This window comes from Desmodus rotundus, chromosome 11, assembly GCF_022682495.2.
Source record: "Desmodus rotundus isolate HL8 chromosome 11, HLdesRot8A.1, whole genome shotgun sequence".
In the NCBI taxonomy this organism is placed as follows: domain Eukaryota; kingdom Metazoa; phylum Chordata; class Mammalia; order Chiroptera; family Phyllostomidae; genus Desmodus; species Desmodus rotundus.
Genome location: NC_071397.1, coordinates 78582120 through 78599889, shown reverse-complemented (window position 1 = coordinate 78599889; position 17770 = coordinate 78582120). Strand labels below are relative to the sequence as shown.

The 17770-nt window shown below is 38.3% G+C and overlaps 1 protein-coding gene across 1 annotated transcript in view; it reads right to left on the bottom strand.

The window, feature by feature from the left end:
- ENPP1 (ectonucleotide pyrophosphatase/phosphodiesterase 1) overlaps positions 1-17770 on the bottom strand; it is a 76876-nt gene that overhangs the window by 38575 nt on the left and 20531 nt on the right. Inside the window, exons 2-11 of the mRNA XM_053913762.1 lie at positions 16716-16788; positions 14191-14307; positions 13336-13461; positions 11134-11194; positions 8882-8979; positions 6981-7060; positions 5964-6083; positions 4807-4916; positions 3406-3471; positions 3041-3113 (exon numbers count right to left, since the gene is read on the bottom strand). Coding sequence (XP_053769737.1) covers positions 3041-3113; positions 3406-3471; positions 4807-4916; positions 5964-6083; positions 6981-7060; positions 8882-8979; positions 11134-11194; positions 13336-13461; positions 14191-14307; positions 16716-16788 — 924 coding nt within the window. The remainder of the gene's footprint in view (positions 1-3040; positions 3114-3405; positions 3472-4806; positions 4917-5963; positions 6084-6980; positions 7061-8881; positions 8980-11133; positions 11195-13335; positions 13462-14190; positions 14308-16715; positions 16789-17770) is intronic.

Here is a 17770-nt window from a genome sequence, read left to right as displayed (position 1 = left end):
CATGCAAAAAAATGCTATTATATGCTCATAACATTTAATGAATACCATTTCTGAATCTATACAAGAATAAGGAATACTTGCCACTATATTTGGATGCCAGTTACCCAGCCAGCACACAAAATTAACTCTTATGAATATTCTAAAGCCTAATGAGGAAGAGACTTTAGACTATAAGCAAGCATCTTTGGTTAATGTTTTCCTTACTGGGAGTCACCCTCCCCACAAGCTTCCCCACAACTTAAAAAGAGGAGAGGCCGGGTAAAAGAGGAAGAGTACAGGTATTGTGCTGAGAAAGTCTCAAAAAATTTGAACAGTGACACTCTACTGATAGCAATCAGTACCGGGGAAAGGGCCGTAGGAATGGAATGGTTGGAACCAGGCCTGTCCATTTCTGTGTCTTTCCATGCACAAGTGTTCTTACCTAGCCTTGAAGCTTTAGGTTAAGTGGCAGACAGGAGCTATGGAACACTGAAGGGCTGCTTGATTGCACAGTTAACTTTCAAGTGAGGATCTTCTCACTTTGGAACTTGAGGCTAGCGGGTACTCACAAGCTAGGTAAACATTTGAGAAAATCATTGTTCCTGATAAATTTAATAAGCAGTCACTGACACACTGGCTTAAGGAAAAGTGAAAATGAATGATTGGTGAGTTTAAAAAGCACACAAGTCTAGGCTACATCGCTGAAAGGTGGGTGGCAACTGGCCTAGTCTTAGTATCTCTTTTCAAGGCTCCCTTCCCTCCTCTTTCCCACCCTCTATAATCTTCTGCCAAAGCTCAAGGTTTGAGGCAGTGGTCAAGCTCCATGGCATAAGAATTGGTGTTCCTCATGATGTTCTCCACCAACATAACAGGCTTGGGTTTTTTTCCAGCAAAGCAAGAAAGCCAGGTACAGATCAACATGGCTGCAGCTGCTCCACCTCCGGCACAGTAATAGGCCCAGCCAAGCCTACAGGTACCTGTAGAAACAGGGACAGAGACATGAAAGTTAAAGTAAGAGTAGGCAGCAGTGAATGCAACTGGGATTCCTGTGTCCTCCTTTCCTCCTTTGCTGATGGCTGGTATTTGTTTTAGCAAGACGTTGTAACGTTTTGTACTGTTACAGTAGGAACTTGGGGGTGATGTGGGTAGTGGTAGTGGCAGTGACACTAATGGCAGTGATGATAAGACAACAATCAAGTGTCAAGAACTAGGCTAAAGTCATTACACATACATCCTAATAACTATAGATAAAATGTGTTTTGATGTGGCAGAAATAGTTGCATTAAAGAGAAATTTACAAGTTGATGAAGATGATTCAAAAGCAGTGGGCTCAACCTTGAATAAAGATGAATTAGAAAAGCAGGTAACTTGCAAAATCTTCAGTGAATTGGAAAAGGCAGCACTGATTTCAAAACGTGTATGATTTCCAATTACAAAATAACCCTTAGACTTCCTCACAGCCAAACTAACCTAGACAAGGGTCTTAGGTGTTAGTTGACTGGTGAAAATTACACTAGCGTCTGTCAAGCATTCAACCCAGAACAACGGCTACAAGAAACGGTTCCCTTTGACCAATTATGACATGGCCACGTTGTTGCCCACACATCTTCCTTATCCCTCACCTAAGGAGGAACATTTCTGCTTCATTCACGAACAGGATCACAGCAGGAGCGCATGCGATTACTAACTACACTGGAACTGCGAGAGAAGAATTTTGCTGGAAAGAATACAAAGGGTAAGTACGACCTAATGAGGGTCACCTTTCCTCTCTCCCAGCTTTCTTTTATCTGATGAGAAGGCACCCAACAGGAAGCTCCTCTCTAACAGGGCAAATCTAGGGTAGACCCAGGGGAAGGGAAACCAGGGGAAGATGGTTTAGGCAGCTGCTTTACATTCAAGTGAGAAAAATGAGCATGGTTTTTCTCTCTTCCTTCTGCTGTTGCTGAAGTAAGCATTTAGAGCACATAGCACCCTCAAACCCAGGGCCCACGGCAGACAAGACAGGCCCGGCCTTGGGAACCCTACGCTAAAGCGTCCTTGAGGCATACAAACTCTCCACTCTGGGCTACCTGGGCGGAACTGATGAGAATTTGGGAGTGAAACTCTAGTTATTAAGAAATTGTGTGTTTATTTCTTGGAATCATAGGAGGAAAGATAATTAGACAAAAATTCTGAGATTAGGGATCCTGGCAATATATTTCTCTTTCAACATGACCAACAATATTTACAAAGATAAATATTACTTTTATTTCTTTTCATACTGTAAGTCACAGATAAAATGTAAATCATAAGGAAAGTCAACTTAGAGGCATAATATGGGAAAAGAGTTCGTATCGTTTGCTGTTCAAATGTTTCCTGTGCTCCATGGTACGAAATGGCATGGCCAGACAGAAACGGAAAGCAGAAGTTGAGGTTTTAGAGTACTGTACCAATTACGAACATAGCCAGGACTGGGCTCCGTTCCTAAAAGTGTGTCAGGTCAAATAGGATGTTACACGGAGAGCCTCAGACCGCGAGCAGTTTCCCTATCCCTCATCTCCTAGTAACCACTCAGTAAAACAAAGATTATTTGAAGTTCTCTATCCTTTTGATAAAATCGCCGATCCTTTGATGCCTGAGCTCTGTTGTCAGCATGGGCTCAGAGGGGCAGAGATCCATTTCCTAAGGTGTAGAGTTCATAGGAGGCTTCTTCTGCTATTTGACATATCATCCTACATCTTCCTAGAAACCTGGAGTCTTACCCAATTACAAAATTTTCAAAGAGCAGTTAGTTTTCAGCACAATGTAGGGGGATATGGAGTGGATAAAGGATTTGGAGTTGAAAATACTGGATTTAATTCATCATCAGTTCAATTCAGCACTGTAAAAACATAACAAAACTAATGCTCCCAATGCTTACTTTGATTAAAGTGCATTCTTTGGTTTAGTAAAATTGTATATAATACTCATTCTTTCCAGAAAACATAAAATCTTACAGAACTGTCTAGAAACCTGCTTCAAATCAAGGTTCAGCTAGCTGTTACCAGGTTTAATGAGGTACCCACTGATAAAATGTACTTACTTCGCTGCTGACTGGTCCATAGGCATGACCTGAAGAATCTGGTTCTTCTAAATACAGAGTGTAAAAGTGTGGTCTAAATCAAACAGTATCAAAATGTAATATTTTATGAACACATTATAAAACAGAATGGAAAGAATAATTCAACAAGCCATAGTGAACAAAAATTATACAACACCGGGGTAACATTTCTAAACTTTTTGAGGAAATAACTTACAGGTTTCAAATTCTTCAAAATGTGACTGTAATAGCTCACTAAAGAGTTCGTTTGGACATAAAACCTCAGAGCCAATACCAAAGTTTTCTTGTAGCCTATTTCAAAACATTGCGTAACTTCTATAAAACAAAGGAGAAGACACAACACATACCTTTCGTCCTTGGGAAGCTGTAGCCATTTAAGAACAGCTAAAATTCTCTCTTCAAACGGCACTGAACTAAAGTTAAGAATAAACAAAATGAAACAAATCTGTGACAACTCCTTAGGTTTAAAATATAACATTTTTTCTTTAAAAAATTGCATTAAGAAAAACTAAAATAATCTAATGCATCAATTGTGTGTCTGAAGCCACAGAAGAGTTTTATTTGGAAACTTAAATTCGTTTTCCCAACAAAGGAACAAAAGGTAGGTTTTGCACATGTGAAAGTTGTCCTTGGGCTTCAGAGTTTGCTTGTTGTACTCCACCTGAGGCTGTTTTTCCAGTACCTGAGAAGAGTAATTGCTACCATGAGAAAAACCCATGTGTCAACACGCTCTTCACAGGGCACCGCAGGGAGAACCCACTCATTGAAGACTCAGTAAAGGTGAGAAGTAGGCGACATTTCCTCAGCAGAATTCATTACACCTTCCTCTGGGCACAGGATTTGGTTTAAACTCCATCAGAGTGTGCCTGCCCAACGCCAAGTACAATTAGTTGTGTTCTCGGTCAGACTGTGAGAAGCCAGAGAATACTATCACTGATCTTTGGAGCCTCCAGGCCTACTATAAGGCATGGCAATTAAATCTCAATTACCATCCATGGAATGAAAATGAAGGCAATTAGTAGGGTGGGGAGAGGCACTGGGCTGTGCTCAAGTGAACCAGTAGCATAATAAGGTCACCAAAGAAAATCATGACGCATTTCTTGTCTAGAATTTATTTTCTATTGTATTGATTTTGTGACAGAAATTTCCTGTGTAAAATAAACAAAATTATCTTCGTAGTCTCCGTAAATTACCCAAAGGGAGCCTTCCCCCCAAAAAAAGGTTGTTCTGTTCTTTTCTCAGTACATCATAGATTTTGACTATCACAGGGAGGTTATTCTAATCAGTTTCTCACACTAGATGGCATATTTACTGAAGTAATTTGGAAATACAAATCCAGAGGTGCCATCAATATCTTCTTTTAGATAATATTTCCAGCGGCGTCATTCCCACCTGTGTCCTCTTTAATACTTTCACCTTCCTGTCCTAGCTCTTCTTCCCCCTGGAGTGAAAATGGGCCATGCCTCCACTCTGAGGCCACTGCTTTCCCCCTGACTTCATTTTCCATTCCTGCCCAAAGATCTGGGTGCACACCCAACAGGATACCAATGCCTTCTAGAAAAGCTCTAGAAAAATAACTCATTTTACTATACCATCCACCTTAAACTCTTTGAAATGGAGTCCTTACATTGATAGTTCTCACTTTTCAGCCAACATAGACTCAACGTATTTCAGACGTGAAAAGAAGGAGGTGCTGAGATGAAAATAATCTGTCCTATGGGTGCTGGAAAAAGTTCATCTACACATACCCATTATATATTTTATAGATGTCTGGGAGAATTCCTTTAAGTTCCACATCTGAGCCTGGCCAAAAATATGTGCCAGTCTTCAGGCCTTGGTACCTAGCTGTGAGCCAAATCTGAAAAAGGTAACAAAGGGAAGTTAGAAAACTATGCAAATGTTCATCTCTCAGGAAAGTATATGTTCATGCAACACCAATGCATGCTTCTCAAGTGCTAGGAAACCTTTAACGTTAATAAGATACAGCAGTAGTATTAAATAATAATCATATAGTATGACTCTGAACAGCAGCAAAAATAAAGTGAATGATTAGAGATTATTTTAATCTAAAAAATATGGACATAAATCAGTTGGCAACTACTGCATTTTTTTGAGCTATCCATCTACTTAATAGGTTCCCCATGAAAAAAGAAAAATTCACAAACATACATGTCCAATTGATATTTGAACTTATATAGCTAACATTTATTAAGCATTTTTTATTGAAATTACAACTCTAAATAGTAGTCTTATAAGCATCCTACAGTATTAATTTAAGTAATCCTCAAATAAGCCTATGAGGTACTAACAGTATTGCCCACAGCAGAGAGATGACAAAACTAAGGCACAGAAAAAGAGTTTGCCCAAAGTCACAGAGCCTTAAATGTCAGAGCTAAAATATGAATTTATAACCTGTAAATTAAACATCATGCTCTTTTTTTCCTTCTAAAAGGATTAAGACTACCCAAACAGATCCTACAGAATTATGGTTATAATTTAAAAAATAAAAAAGATACATCTAAATCACAGAATCTTCTAAATTAGCTTATGCAGAAGAAGTCAAAGTTTGCCTCCTTCAGAAACAACTACCTTTGTGTAGATCAAAATAGTACCTTCCATTCACCTACTGCCATACGCTACTAGTGCAAGAAGGTAGAATCCAGTAGAAAGAAAAATGGTCCAGAATAACCCAAGGCCAGTTTTCAAATAAACGACTACTCTCGTTATACACAAACTGCCTTTAGGATTGTCGGCATTCATCTCCATTTACAAAAGGATGGCCACAAACACAGCACATGAAGTAGGTTAATAAGAGTGCCAGGGAATCTGGTATTTTACTGTGATTGAAATAGATGAGAATAATAAAAGAAACTCTTTTAGTAGCTAAAACAGACACACAACTTACTGGTTCTCCTTTGTACCACTCAGGATTAAATTTCTCTTTACTTTTAAGTGCAAAGGAAGCATTCATGTTTGGATCATACATTTTATTGTCGATTATGCCATGGGATTCTGGATAAAGACCCTAAAAATATAAAATACGGGTTTTATGCAAGTTTTAAGTGTTTTCATGTTAAAATCACAACAATTTCATCAAAGAGAAACAGGTTACTGAATCTACAGAAAACTTAACACAGTTTAGGGAGGGAAAAACAAAACAATGGGTATTGTCAAACACACAATGAACCACTCAAAATTTTATGTAGTATTTGTGTTTTAAATTATGTATAGGAGATAATAGGATAGCAATGCTGCGGATGAAGGTCTATGTAAGTAGGCAGCCCCCCAAATTCCAAGAAAAGGACTCTTTTTTGCATTGCTGAGGGAAGTATTTCTGCAGAACATACTTTTTTTGGATGGATCCAAGAATGGCTTTTATCAATCAATATAAGCTAAATTATTAATTTTCTGGCTTCAAGGCCAAATGAATGCCACTTTTATTTTTCTGGATTCAGATTAAATCTGGAAACTTTGCAACAAAAACAGGGCTGTAATCCTATCCAGAGTGAGGCAGAGTGACTTGCTCAAACTCACACATCAACACGACTGGAAAGACAAGTTGAGAACACAGGAGTGTGATCGTTTGGGGCTCAAATAACGTAGGCCTTTTAAACCAGTAAGAAAAAACAGAATATAAAAATGATAGATCTTAAAACTAAAAGGAAACCAAGAATACATTTATCGAGGTCATTAGTCACCTCCTTGCACAGATGAGAAAATTGAGACTCAGAAGGTCAAGTGACTTTCCAAGGCCAAGCTAGTTAGAAGCACAGCGAAGCCCAGAATCTAGGTTTCTTGGCTTAACTACACATTGGGAAAGAAGTTACTTTTTTCCTGATCTGATATCTAATTAATCTCTCAAACAATTCTACATTTACATCTCTCTTCTGTGAACATGAAAAAGTTGAAATGCGGAGCTTACTGTGACAATGCTGTAGTGATTGGGGAAGGTTTTTGTTGGGTATACTGGTCTCATGCTTTTAGCATACGCTCCACAGTTCTCTACAAAGGAAAAATAGTAAAGATTGTTGTTAAATGCAACTGGCTATCTGTTTACCTCATTTAGCTTTGCTGACACAGCAGTCTAAATCACATGAAAAATACAGGAGGAGTTTGGAATCACAAAAATTCAGGGGGATTATAAAGCAAAATTTTGAATTCAAATTCAATGTTAATATTAAGAGTTACTTTTTCTCTTTGTCAGAAACAGTAAACAAAATAATTAAGCCAATGAAGTAATTACCCCATACTAAACAATAATATTAAGTTCCAGATAAACCAGTTGTAACAATGACGCTTGCTAGATCTCCATTACTATTTAGTGGTCACAGACTCAAATTGCAAGACAGTACAAAGCGCAAAACAAAACAGCAACCACAAAAATGAAACTAACAGCTAAATCTGTAAAATTAAAACGGAGGGTGAAGCAGTGGCTGGGGTGAGGGTCCGGACCCACAGATTCAGAGCTAGCTAACTGGACAGGCTCAACGCTGCGGAAAGAGGCACACTCTGGCTTCACGTCGGAGACAGTGCAGAAGGCACACTGTTCCTGATTCAGCCCTGGGGTCACGCTCTCGTCTCCTATGTCTGCTCCTGAGGAAGGAACGTGTAACTAAAGATTTCTGGATTTTAATACCTCATTGCCTGAAAATGCTCCTTAGGTTGGTATGTGTTCCTCTCACGGCCTTTCAAACAGTTCATAATCACAGATCACATTCCCCAATTATCCAAAGCCAGGACTTGGGCTAATTGTGTAGTGGCTTCCTTTAAACGTCATATATGGACACCTACAGCCACTTAATTGTGAACTCAGGATGCCACGTCTGGTACCATCGGGACAAACTTTCCTCCTAATGGTGACAATGGGCCTGGCGAACGAGGACAGAGCCTTCCTTCCCTGCTTATATCAGCTCTTTACTAGAGAGTTTTTGTGTCAAATGACCATTTACAAAAACCATTTTCTTCCAGGTAAAAATTTAAAACTCAAACTTTTAGAAGCTTTCCAAAATGATTTTGGCTTGTCACAAGATAAGCACAATAAATGTACATATGTATTTACTGGAAGTAATTTTAATATTTAAACCAATTTCAGATATTCAAGTCCAGCCAGAACACTAAGTTAGTTGTAATTACTTACTTCTAGTTCAATCAGTATTAAGTGTAGCTATTTAAATACTGCTAACTGAGCAGAGTTCTACAGTTTATATCCCTATATGCAAATTTTGTTTCTTTTTCAATAAGAACAATGATACAAGTGATACCCATACTGCTGGTGGATAGTGTGATTTACATTAATACTGAGAAAAGACCATTCTATTGCATTAGTGATTTATAGAATAATCATTCAATTAAGGCCTTGATTGAGACAAAGAAATTGGAAGGATGCTACAAGATATTACAGGATAACTAGCAGGCAAATATTCTATGGCTACATGACTAGTATCATATCAGAAATACCTTCTGTTTTGAAATTCTATTTAAGATGTAATACTAAATAAATAAAGAAATGGTTTTTCCATCAAAAAAGGAAATTCTAAGAAAAATTTATATATATATAAATATATATGAAAATACGTACACATATATTAGCTAAGGGATAAAAAATTCTAAGATAACTCTATAATCTTAGAAGAATTTAAAAGGCAGCTTTAGAGTAATTACAATATTAAAGACTAGTTCCTTATCATCAGGTTCAGTCACTTTCTATTAGAGTTTAGTAAAATAGTCAAGTTCAGCCAGTACTTTTCCAAAGAAGATTACTGCATCCCTAGTCTATCGCACTGCAATTGTGATACTCCAAGCGTAAACTTTGAAGCTACTCACTTAGTTTGCTAATAACAGGAAGAAGTCCACCCCAAGTGTGTAAATATTCTGCCCTGAAACCATCCAAAGAAAATAAGAGGGTCGGAGGCGTTTCAAACCTGGGCAATAAGGGAAAGAAAAAAATGAAAAAACATGTTTAAAGAAAGAAGACACACATCCAGTGAAGAGTTTCTCCCTCCTTGGCACAGACCCAGTGAAGACTTTCCACTGAGGTCAGTATGTAATCTAGACTAAACTAACAACTTCAGCAAGCTCCCTCATAAAGGACATTTTATAAGCATTTATTTTCATATACAAGGTGCTTTCGTTATTTTATCATGTATCCATATATCATCAAATAGTATTTATTAAGCCCTCATACTATTGAGTTACCCTACAGAGAATATCACTCATGGTTTCTTCTATTCCATAAGCTGACCAAATGGTACTAAAAAGTAATATTTTCCCATTATGAAGGAGGAGAAATGCTAACACACAGTATTTTCTAAATTACATTTTTGTTTCTATTAATGTTTTTCCTGAACAACCACTTTTTGATACTGCCTCTACTTGAATCTACTAGATGTCGCATAAATTATATACTGTATTAAGTGTTTGAGTTTAATACATTTAAAAGATTAATATTTAACAGAGAAGTTTAAGAGGTATTTACTGCATTTAAATATATAAACAATAAAGAAATGATCCAACGCTACAAATGAACAATGATAGTGTGCGCACCTGCGTACACACAGTTAATGTGTGTGGTGTGGAAATCTAAACAGGGAGGCAAAAAAGAAAAAAAAAATACATGCAATGCTATGCTCAGCCAAAGAAATAACTATAGGCAACTGTCGATGGCCTCACCAAGAGAGCCACAGTAATGTTGCGATTCTAGTAGTATCGTAGATGGTGGGAGAGTTGTATACCACTGAATAACCACGAGAACTTTCCACGGACAATTCACTCAGTAATTCAAAATGTGAGAGCCAATGTTTACCTTGCCTTGCTTATTTCAACTCTGTCTCCTTCCCAGCTTACTCTTATATACAAACACAAACAGAAAAGGGAGAAAACGTGTATAGAATTTATGTTTGTTTGTACAGAGCTCTGTCAGGTGACTCTGCAGAACCAGCTGCACATGGTCTCAATGGCCCATCTCTGTGTTAAGTTATTTATACTCAATCAACAGAAAACAGAAAAACTACTGGACCACCAGGTAAATATACTGGCATAAGTTCTAGTACAATAAAATGTATTTTAAAGTACGTTCTTCTTGGAAAGAAAGAGGTTACATTTTCTACTAAAAAGTCAACATTAAAACTGAAAAATAGTAATCAACGTTTGGAAAGAAAAGAAAAATTCAAATTCACTAAGTTTAAAATTTCCAATATGCTTTGCATTTCAAGGCAGCTTAGGATTCATGAGAAGTGTACTTTGAAAAAAAGCCTCTTTTTTTGGCATGTTTTCATTTGAGTTTAGTTCTTTTCTATTGCTGTTACTATTATTTTAAACAACAAAAATATATTCTCCTATCCAAAAGAAAACAATTTTTATTTTTTAAAGCAAAAATACATTATATACATAAATAAAATAAGGTAAAATACAGATATAAAATTTTTAATAGTTTGGAAAAGTCATCATTTTAAATAAGTAAAAATATATTTTTTAAGATGAGTAATTCAAATTACATCTCTTAAGATGAGTAATTCAAATGCAAATCCGCATGAGGTAGATCTCAAGTGGAGAAAAGCTAAATGTACCTAACACCTTTTATAAAACTTCTGCCATATGAATTCCACAAAAACTTTTTTGATGGACTTGTATACATAAAGTTCTGTGCAAAATACTTGAAAGACAAAGAGAACAAATATGAACCGTAAACATTATATAGCATCCTCTCACAGATGCATTGCTTATCCTCCATATTTACAAATGTACCAAAATGCAAAAAATGAAGAGAAGCTGTAATGTGAGACAAGTTCAACTCTCAAAACCCCGAAGGAAAGAAAAGGGCCTTCCTCTAAGAGGGGAGATACACACACTTCCACCCGACACTCATGAATACTAAAGACTGCATACCCATCGCCTCTCTCTTTTCCACTGCTTTCCAGATTGGGGGATCGCACATCGCCAGTGCGAAATATGAGGCCTAACTACAAATCACGTTGAATGAACCAACAAATAATTATTATTATTACCTTTTCAAGTAGGAAAGAAAATATTGGCATTTCTAAAAAAGGAAAAATCCGTATCTCAGAATATCGTCTTACCCTGCTGGGCACTGCGGCTCATTAATGCTCTCACAGGATTCTTCTACCCAACTTTTCTCACCTAAGTATTTTAAAGAAATAAAACACATGAACACATTTGATAATAACAACAACTGCGATGCTTGTGAGACACATTAGGACAGATTCCAAAACCAAAATGTGTTAACATTTGATTTGGGGGAAATATAAGAAAAAGAGGGAGGTACTCGGTTTCAAAATAAAAATCTGTTCCCAAAGAGTGAGTTGATACCAGGAAGAAAAGAGCAAATGTGTGATTGCAGGACTAAACACAACATTGTCTTTGCGAGACCATGAAGGCATCTCTTCCATTTTCACTTTTTACTAAATGCATCGAGGTGACCATGGCTCATAGGTTTCGGGCGCACATTTCTATGACACATGATGTATACTGCACTGTGTGCCCGCCGCCCAAAGTCCAGTCATATTCATTCCATCAGCACATAACTGACCCCCTTTCCCCTTCCCAAATCACTCTATTTTCAATCAAAATTTACAACTCTCCTCCTACCCACCCAACACAAACTTCTAGGCAAGGCATCCAATACTACAAAGGCATGTGCTACCCTATAATCTATTGCAGTAATTTCACATCCACTCTCTCATGCATGGTAGACACTGTTTTAAAATATAAAAGTGTGAGATGGTGTCTATTTGCTAAGAACTCATAATCTAACTATGGAGAGAAAGCAAACACATGAGACTCCAGTAACTGACAAGAGAGAATATGCAATTAAGTTTGAAATGAGTGACACAGGTAATATGTGAGAGAATAGGTCAGAAACGAAGGAGACAGGATGGATGCTCCTCCCTCTGTGTCTTAACATAAGCTTCCTTTTAATGATCTAAAATACCACCTACTGAAATCTAAGAACCTAATTTTTTTTTAAAAAAGAAAATGTAATCTTAATACTATGCCTTAGGAAGTTGAGTTTTCAATATTTTCCCACTGTATATTTCACAAAATAAACAGGTTATCCTAAATGCCTAAATTATTTCTGGTAAGAATTTAGGCAATGGGCCTGGCCATGGGCTTGGTTGGTTGGAGTGTGGTCTTGTACACGAAAAGGTCTGCGGGTTCGATACCCGGTTAGGGCACATCCCTAGGTTGCATGTTTGATCCCTGGTTGGGGCAACTGTGAAAGGCAACCAATCGAAGTTTCTCTCTCACACTGGTGTTTCTCTCTCTCTCTCTCCCTTCTTCTCTCTCTAAAATCAATGAACATAACCGCAGGTGAGAATTTTTGAAAAAAGAATTTAGGCAATGTATAGTCACTTTTTCCCCAGGCATGATGACCCATTTGATGCAATGATATATTCTTGCTGAACTTTTTTTTAATTTGAGGAAGTGGTCACTTCCCTTCCTGAGATCCTCTGACCCAGCCAGCTCTGTGCTGAGATGCCCAACAATCTTTAATCGCTACCTGACCACACTTTTAGGAAATAAGGAGACAGGACCCTGTGGAAAAGTCCCATGTTCATTTGAAACAAGTCCCCTGATTCCTAAGAGAGGCAGATGCCACCATAAAGGACAAATTTACTTTTTATTCAGTGAGGCGTAGAGATATTGCTCATTCTTGGAGCACAGTCCCTGAAATCCATGAGCCAGCGCTCTCACCAACGTCTCAGAGTCTTCTGACCACACTCATATTTACGGAGCTATGCCAGGCTATAGCACACCCAACAGTAAACCTATAATTTAAGCTCCTCCTATTACTCCTGTCATAAATTCCACATCGAAGTTGTTGCTATTTTTCACTGAATTCATGGGAGTGGCATGGAAGACTTTATCCTCATTTTTTATGGGGAAACCTGGAACACAGGAGTCGGCCAGGATGACCTTTCCAAAACACAGCATTAAATATATAGCTAATGCCAAAATAACATGAGGGGGTGGCAGCAGATGAATGAGTGACTATAAATAAAACAAGATTGGCCATGTGCAGAAAAGAATTCTTAAGCTGGGAATGGGTACACTGTTCATTACACACTCCCCGTTTACTCATATATATGCTCAAAATGTTCTTGAACAAAATGTTTAAAAATATTTTTTTCAGCTAATATAGTTGGTCAATAAATATGATTCCTAATGTAAAAAAATAAAACCTATGCAAAACCCAGCTGAGACCGAGGAAGAGGTCAGGCTGCTGTCGAGCCTGGTGAGCACGTGGAAGGAAACCTGACCTTGACACACGGAGCTGTAGTTGATGCAGCAGTCACCATGGCCCCTGCAGTCGTCTGAACAGGAGCAGAGGCTTCTGGGCAACCTTTTCTCACCACACCTGAACTTGCTGCAAGTCCATATGCGTTCTAGAAATAAGTATCAACAAAAGCGTTATGGTCCAAATGTAACACATCCAGAGCAGACTCAGACCTGTGGTCTTCTGGAGCAAGACCCATAACAGACAACAAGCTACTCCCTACCTCTCAGTCACTTGTAGACTGGGCCATCACAACGGTCAACTACAACCGACAGACAGAAAACAGGCAGGCAGCAACTGTGATTATTTCACTACAACCGCAGAATCTCATCATTTAAAATGGGACAAACAATTCTTACTACACGATTCATATGAAGATCTTGGCTTTTTCTGCCAGCCATTTTCAGGGTTCTCAAACTTTCATCTAAACCTGGGTCACCCCCACTGAAATATTATTCCATGTCATGAAGAGAAGTTCGCAATCAGGCTGAGAGAAATCTCCATGTTCTGAAGGTTTTATTTTAAAGTTTAAGTGGACATCTAAGAACTCTTGCTTTAATAAGCCATAATGAAAATATTCACATATTTTCATGTGAACTTGGTTTAAATGCACATTAGACTGTGCAGGTTTTCAGCATACATCAAAAATGGGCACGGTTTTGCTATCCATACAATGTTTAATGGCAAGATATGTGAAATTTTTTCTCTAAGGGAATATGAAAGCCAAATTTTAAAAAATCTCAGATGAATTAGGTAAATCACAAAACTAAAGATGCAGAACCATCCAGTGACCTTGCATGAATGCCAGTAACCGCATTTTTTCCCTGCGCGTTTTTACCTGGTTCTATACACGTCTCCTGGTAATCTAGACAGCAGTTTCCAAGTTCGACGCAAGCAACATCACAGCGACAGTTCCCAAATGTTCTTTCGAAACAGCGACCTTTGCAACTTTTAACTGAAAATATTGAACAGTGAGTTAGAAGTTTCTAATCATTATAGAATCACAAAGCAAACATCAACTAATTCACCTAAGTTGAGGGTACAGATCAAATTCAAATACTGCTTCAGAAAACACAGATGGGAAAATAAAGTTACCTAAGAATCTTTCACAAATACACATGGAAACTGATACAAAGAGAAGGTAACATTATGTACAGTTTATGATTTTCTCTCTTGCCATAGAAAACAGAGAACTTTTTTCTTTTTTTTAATTTTTTTACTGTTGATCAAGTACAGCTGGGAAGAGAACTTTTTTCTTTCACGTATCACCAACGCTACTGGGTCTGATGGGACTTAAAGGCTTTGTGGTCCGGTAAAGAGGAGTCAGGGTGAGAGCTTGTGCTGAAGGTCGGCTTAAACAGCCATGGAGCTTTCTAAACTTTCAACATGTGTGAGACGATTTTTAGGGTGATTATCTATGAGCCTTTGAGAAAGAGAAAGAACACCTGACGTGCCGTACTCCCAGTCTCCGGGTGCAGAAGTGATGCGATTGCGCAGGACCCAGTCTCGGGGTGCAGAAGCGATGCGATTGTGCAAGACACACGCTGCAGGACCGCCCCCCCACCGTCACTGGAAACACCCCTTTCACCAGCAGACCCAGCCCGCTCCCTCCGGGGAGCTTTCCCAGACTCCCCAGTCTACCTCCACTTTCCTTCCTTAAGCTTTTACAAAATCTTATCCTTCCTCACAGCCACTTAATTCCATTTGTAACTACAGTATTTGATTAGGATCCCAGGCTCAGACTAGACTCAAACTTCCCGAGAACAAAGGCCACACCTAAATTCTGCCCGGTACAAATGTATCCCTTATACCCACAAGACACTTGACTATAAATTGGTACTAATAAGTTTCCATTAAATGGATAAATGGCAGATATGGAAGAAAAGACTTTTCATTAAAAACAATAATTTTACCTTGTAACTCTTTACTAAATATCTAGAAAAGCCTAGGATATTATTAGATTTCTAAAAAATCAGGTTGAGGAGGAAAAAATGGAAGTCTAACAAGAAAAAGGAATAATCCTAGCTCTTGACTTTAATGCCTTCTGAACCAACAAGGCCCTGCCACCGAATTAATTCTCGTGACACTGGGAGGCTAGGCAATTTTAAGGACATGAAACGGCAATAATAATTTTTAGAGTCAGAAGTACTTATTCTCCTGTCTCGGCGGGAGGGGGGGAGTTACTAGAATAATAGCTATTATTTTAAGCTCATTAATATGCACCAAGCAATTTTTAAAAATACCATACACACTATGTTGGGTTCAGATTAAAATTGCCGATTTTATGTGTGAACCTGAACTCAAGGGAAATTACTCCGTATCAAAACACTGTACCGGTAAACACTAAAGTCTGTAGCTTCTTAACTTTTGCTCTGAATACAGGCGTGCCTCGTCTTACGGCACTTCCCCTTTATCGTGCTTCACGGATGCTGCAGTGTTTACAAACTGAAGGCCAGCCCCTCAGCCAGCAGAAAGATTACGACCTGCTTTACTGCCGTGCGGGCTCTCGTGCAGCGGTCTGGAACCGACCCTGCACTGTCTCGGACGTGTGCCTGCAGATTGTTGACTCAATGCGTACAACTGCTACATTTCACTCATTTCAATAATAAATGAGAGCTTAGCAATCACTGAAAAAAAATTAAATGACTAATATTACAACTGCAGAATAGTTGAGTAGGAAAAGAATTTTCAAAATTGAATTCTCTAAGGAGACCATCAATCATTTTTACGAGGGGGAAAAACCTACCTCAAAGGCAAGATGACTACTACAATGTACTGTGATTCAGTTTTGTTATTTATAGCAATCCTATCAATACTGGATAATTTCTACACTTGCTATAAAAGAGAAACACATGTAGAAGCTTAAAAATGCCATGATTGCTTTGAAACCACCACTGCCCACAATTTTAAAAGCCTTAAGAGCAGGTGAAGATCAATCTCTGGTGGCCTAGGGATGCTGACTGGTCACCTAGTAACCTCTAGGGCTGCTTCACAACTAACTGCTTGGGGAAAATGAGTATCCCAGGAGTGCCTGGAGGAAGTCAGGGAACCTCTGGGAGCATGACACCAGAACCCGCTGGCTATGTCTGGTGGTTTGTTTCTTTGTTCTTAATTTATTTTCTGTTTTTCCAGGGTTTTTCTGTTTCTTTGGTTGGTGTATTGATCATATCCCCTCTTTGTTGTTTTGGGAGATAAGTATTGCAAGTAAATAAAATATTATATGGCTAAAATAAAAAAGCTTTAGATGGCTCAAACCAGCATCAAATATGCAATATTTATGGAGTAGCCATAGGATTAGCTCATCACACTCTGAAGGCTGAGTGTCATACACACACACACACACACACACACTGTACTAATTACCTTCTTTGGCACAGCTTGGTTTCAACCCAAATATACAACCGAGGATTGTTGTTAACACACAGACTGACAACACCTGTAGGGAGAAGAAGAGGAAATTATATAGCCTCAAGACCATTTTGTTTCTTCAAATGTTTTTTTCTTCAAATGTTTCTAAACTTGCTGGTGTTATCCTATTTCCTGATTGGGGTGCTGGTCACACAATTGTGCTCACTTTGCAAAAAGTCAAACTGCACACCTATTTTATGGACTTTTCTGTACGTATGTTAAGCTTCAACAAAAAGTCTACTTAAATGTTAGCAACAAATCTATGCATCCAAGGTTAACACTGTCAGAAAATTTCCACTTGGTGTAAATTAATCCAATTAGAGAACTTGTAATTATTAAGAGGGAAAAAGAGGAAAGTCCAGTTAGAGACTCAATTTCCTATTTGTTAATCCATAAAAGGCAATGTGAGTATCGGACGCTTGCTTTAACAGTTTGACTACACAAACCTACACCATATCCTCACATGCACTGTGGCAGCTTGTGGGGACCAGCACTGGACAGGGTTAGGTGAGTACATCTCCGGTCCAAATGTCACCACAAGCTGGTTGTATGATTTGGCACAAGTCACTTAAGAATTCTAGACAGCAGTTTATTCACCTGTAAAATTAAAGGGTTGGACTACATGGATCCCTAAAAATATTTCCGGTTTGAACATCTTGGTTCTTTCTCATTCACTACTCTTCTGGCCGTTGACATTTTAAAATAAGTGGATACACCATTCAACTCTGAAGAACAATGACATTTATTTGTGATTCAGAAGAAAAAGAAGAATCCATACAACAATCCATAATATTTTTAGTGGGATGGAGTTTCCCTGACAGCTCTGTGGAATGTCACTTTGCAGGACAATCCAACAAAATATTCATTGAATACCACCTATGTGTAAGTACTATGCTAGGCATTCAAAGAAAGAGTAAGAGGTACCTCAGGGAGCTTGTTTTTGTGGAAGGAGGTAAATACAATAGCATAAATGGCCCATATTTGGTAGCCTCTACAAAGCAGTTGCGGGG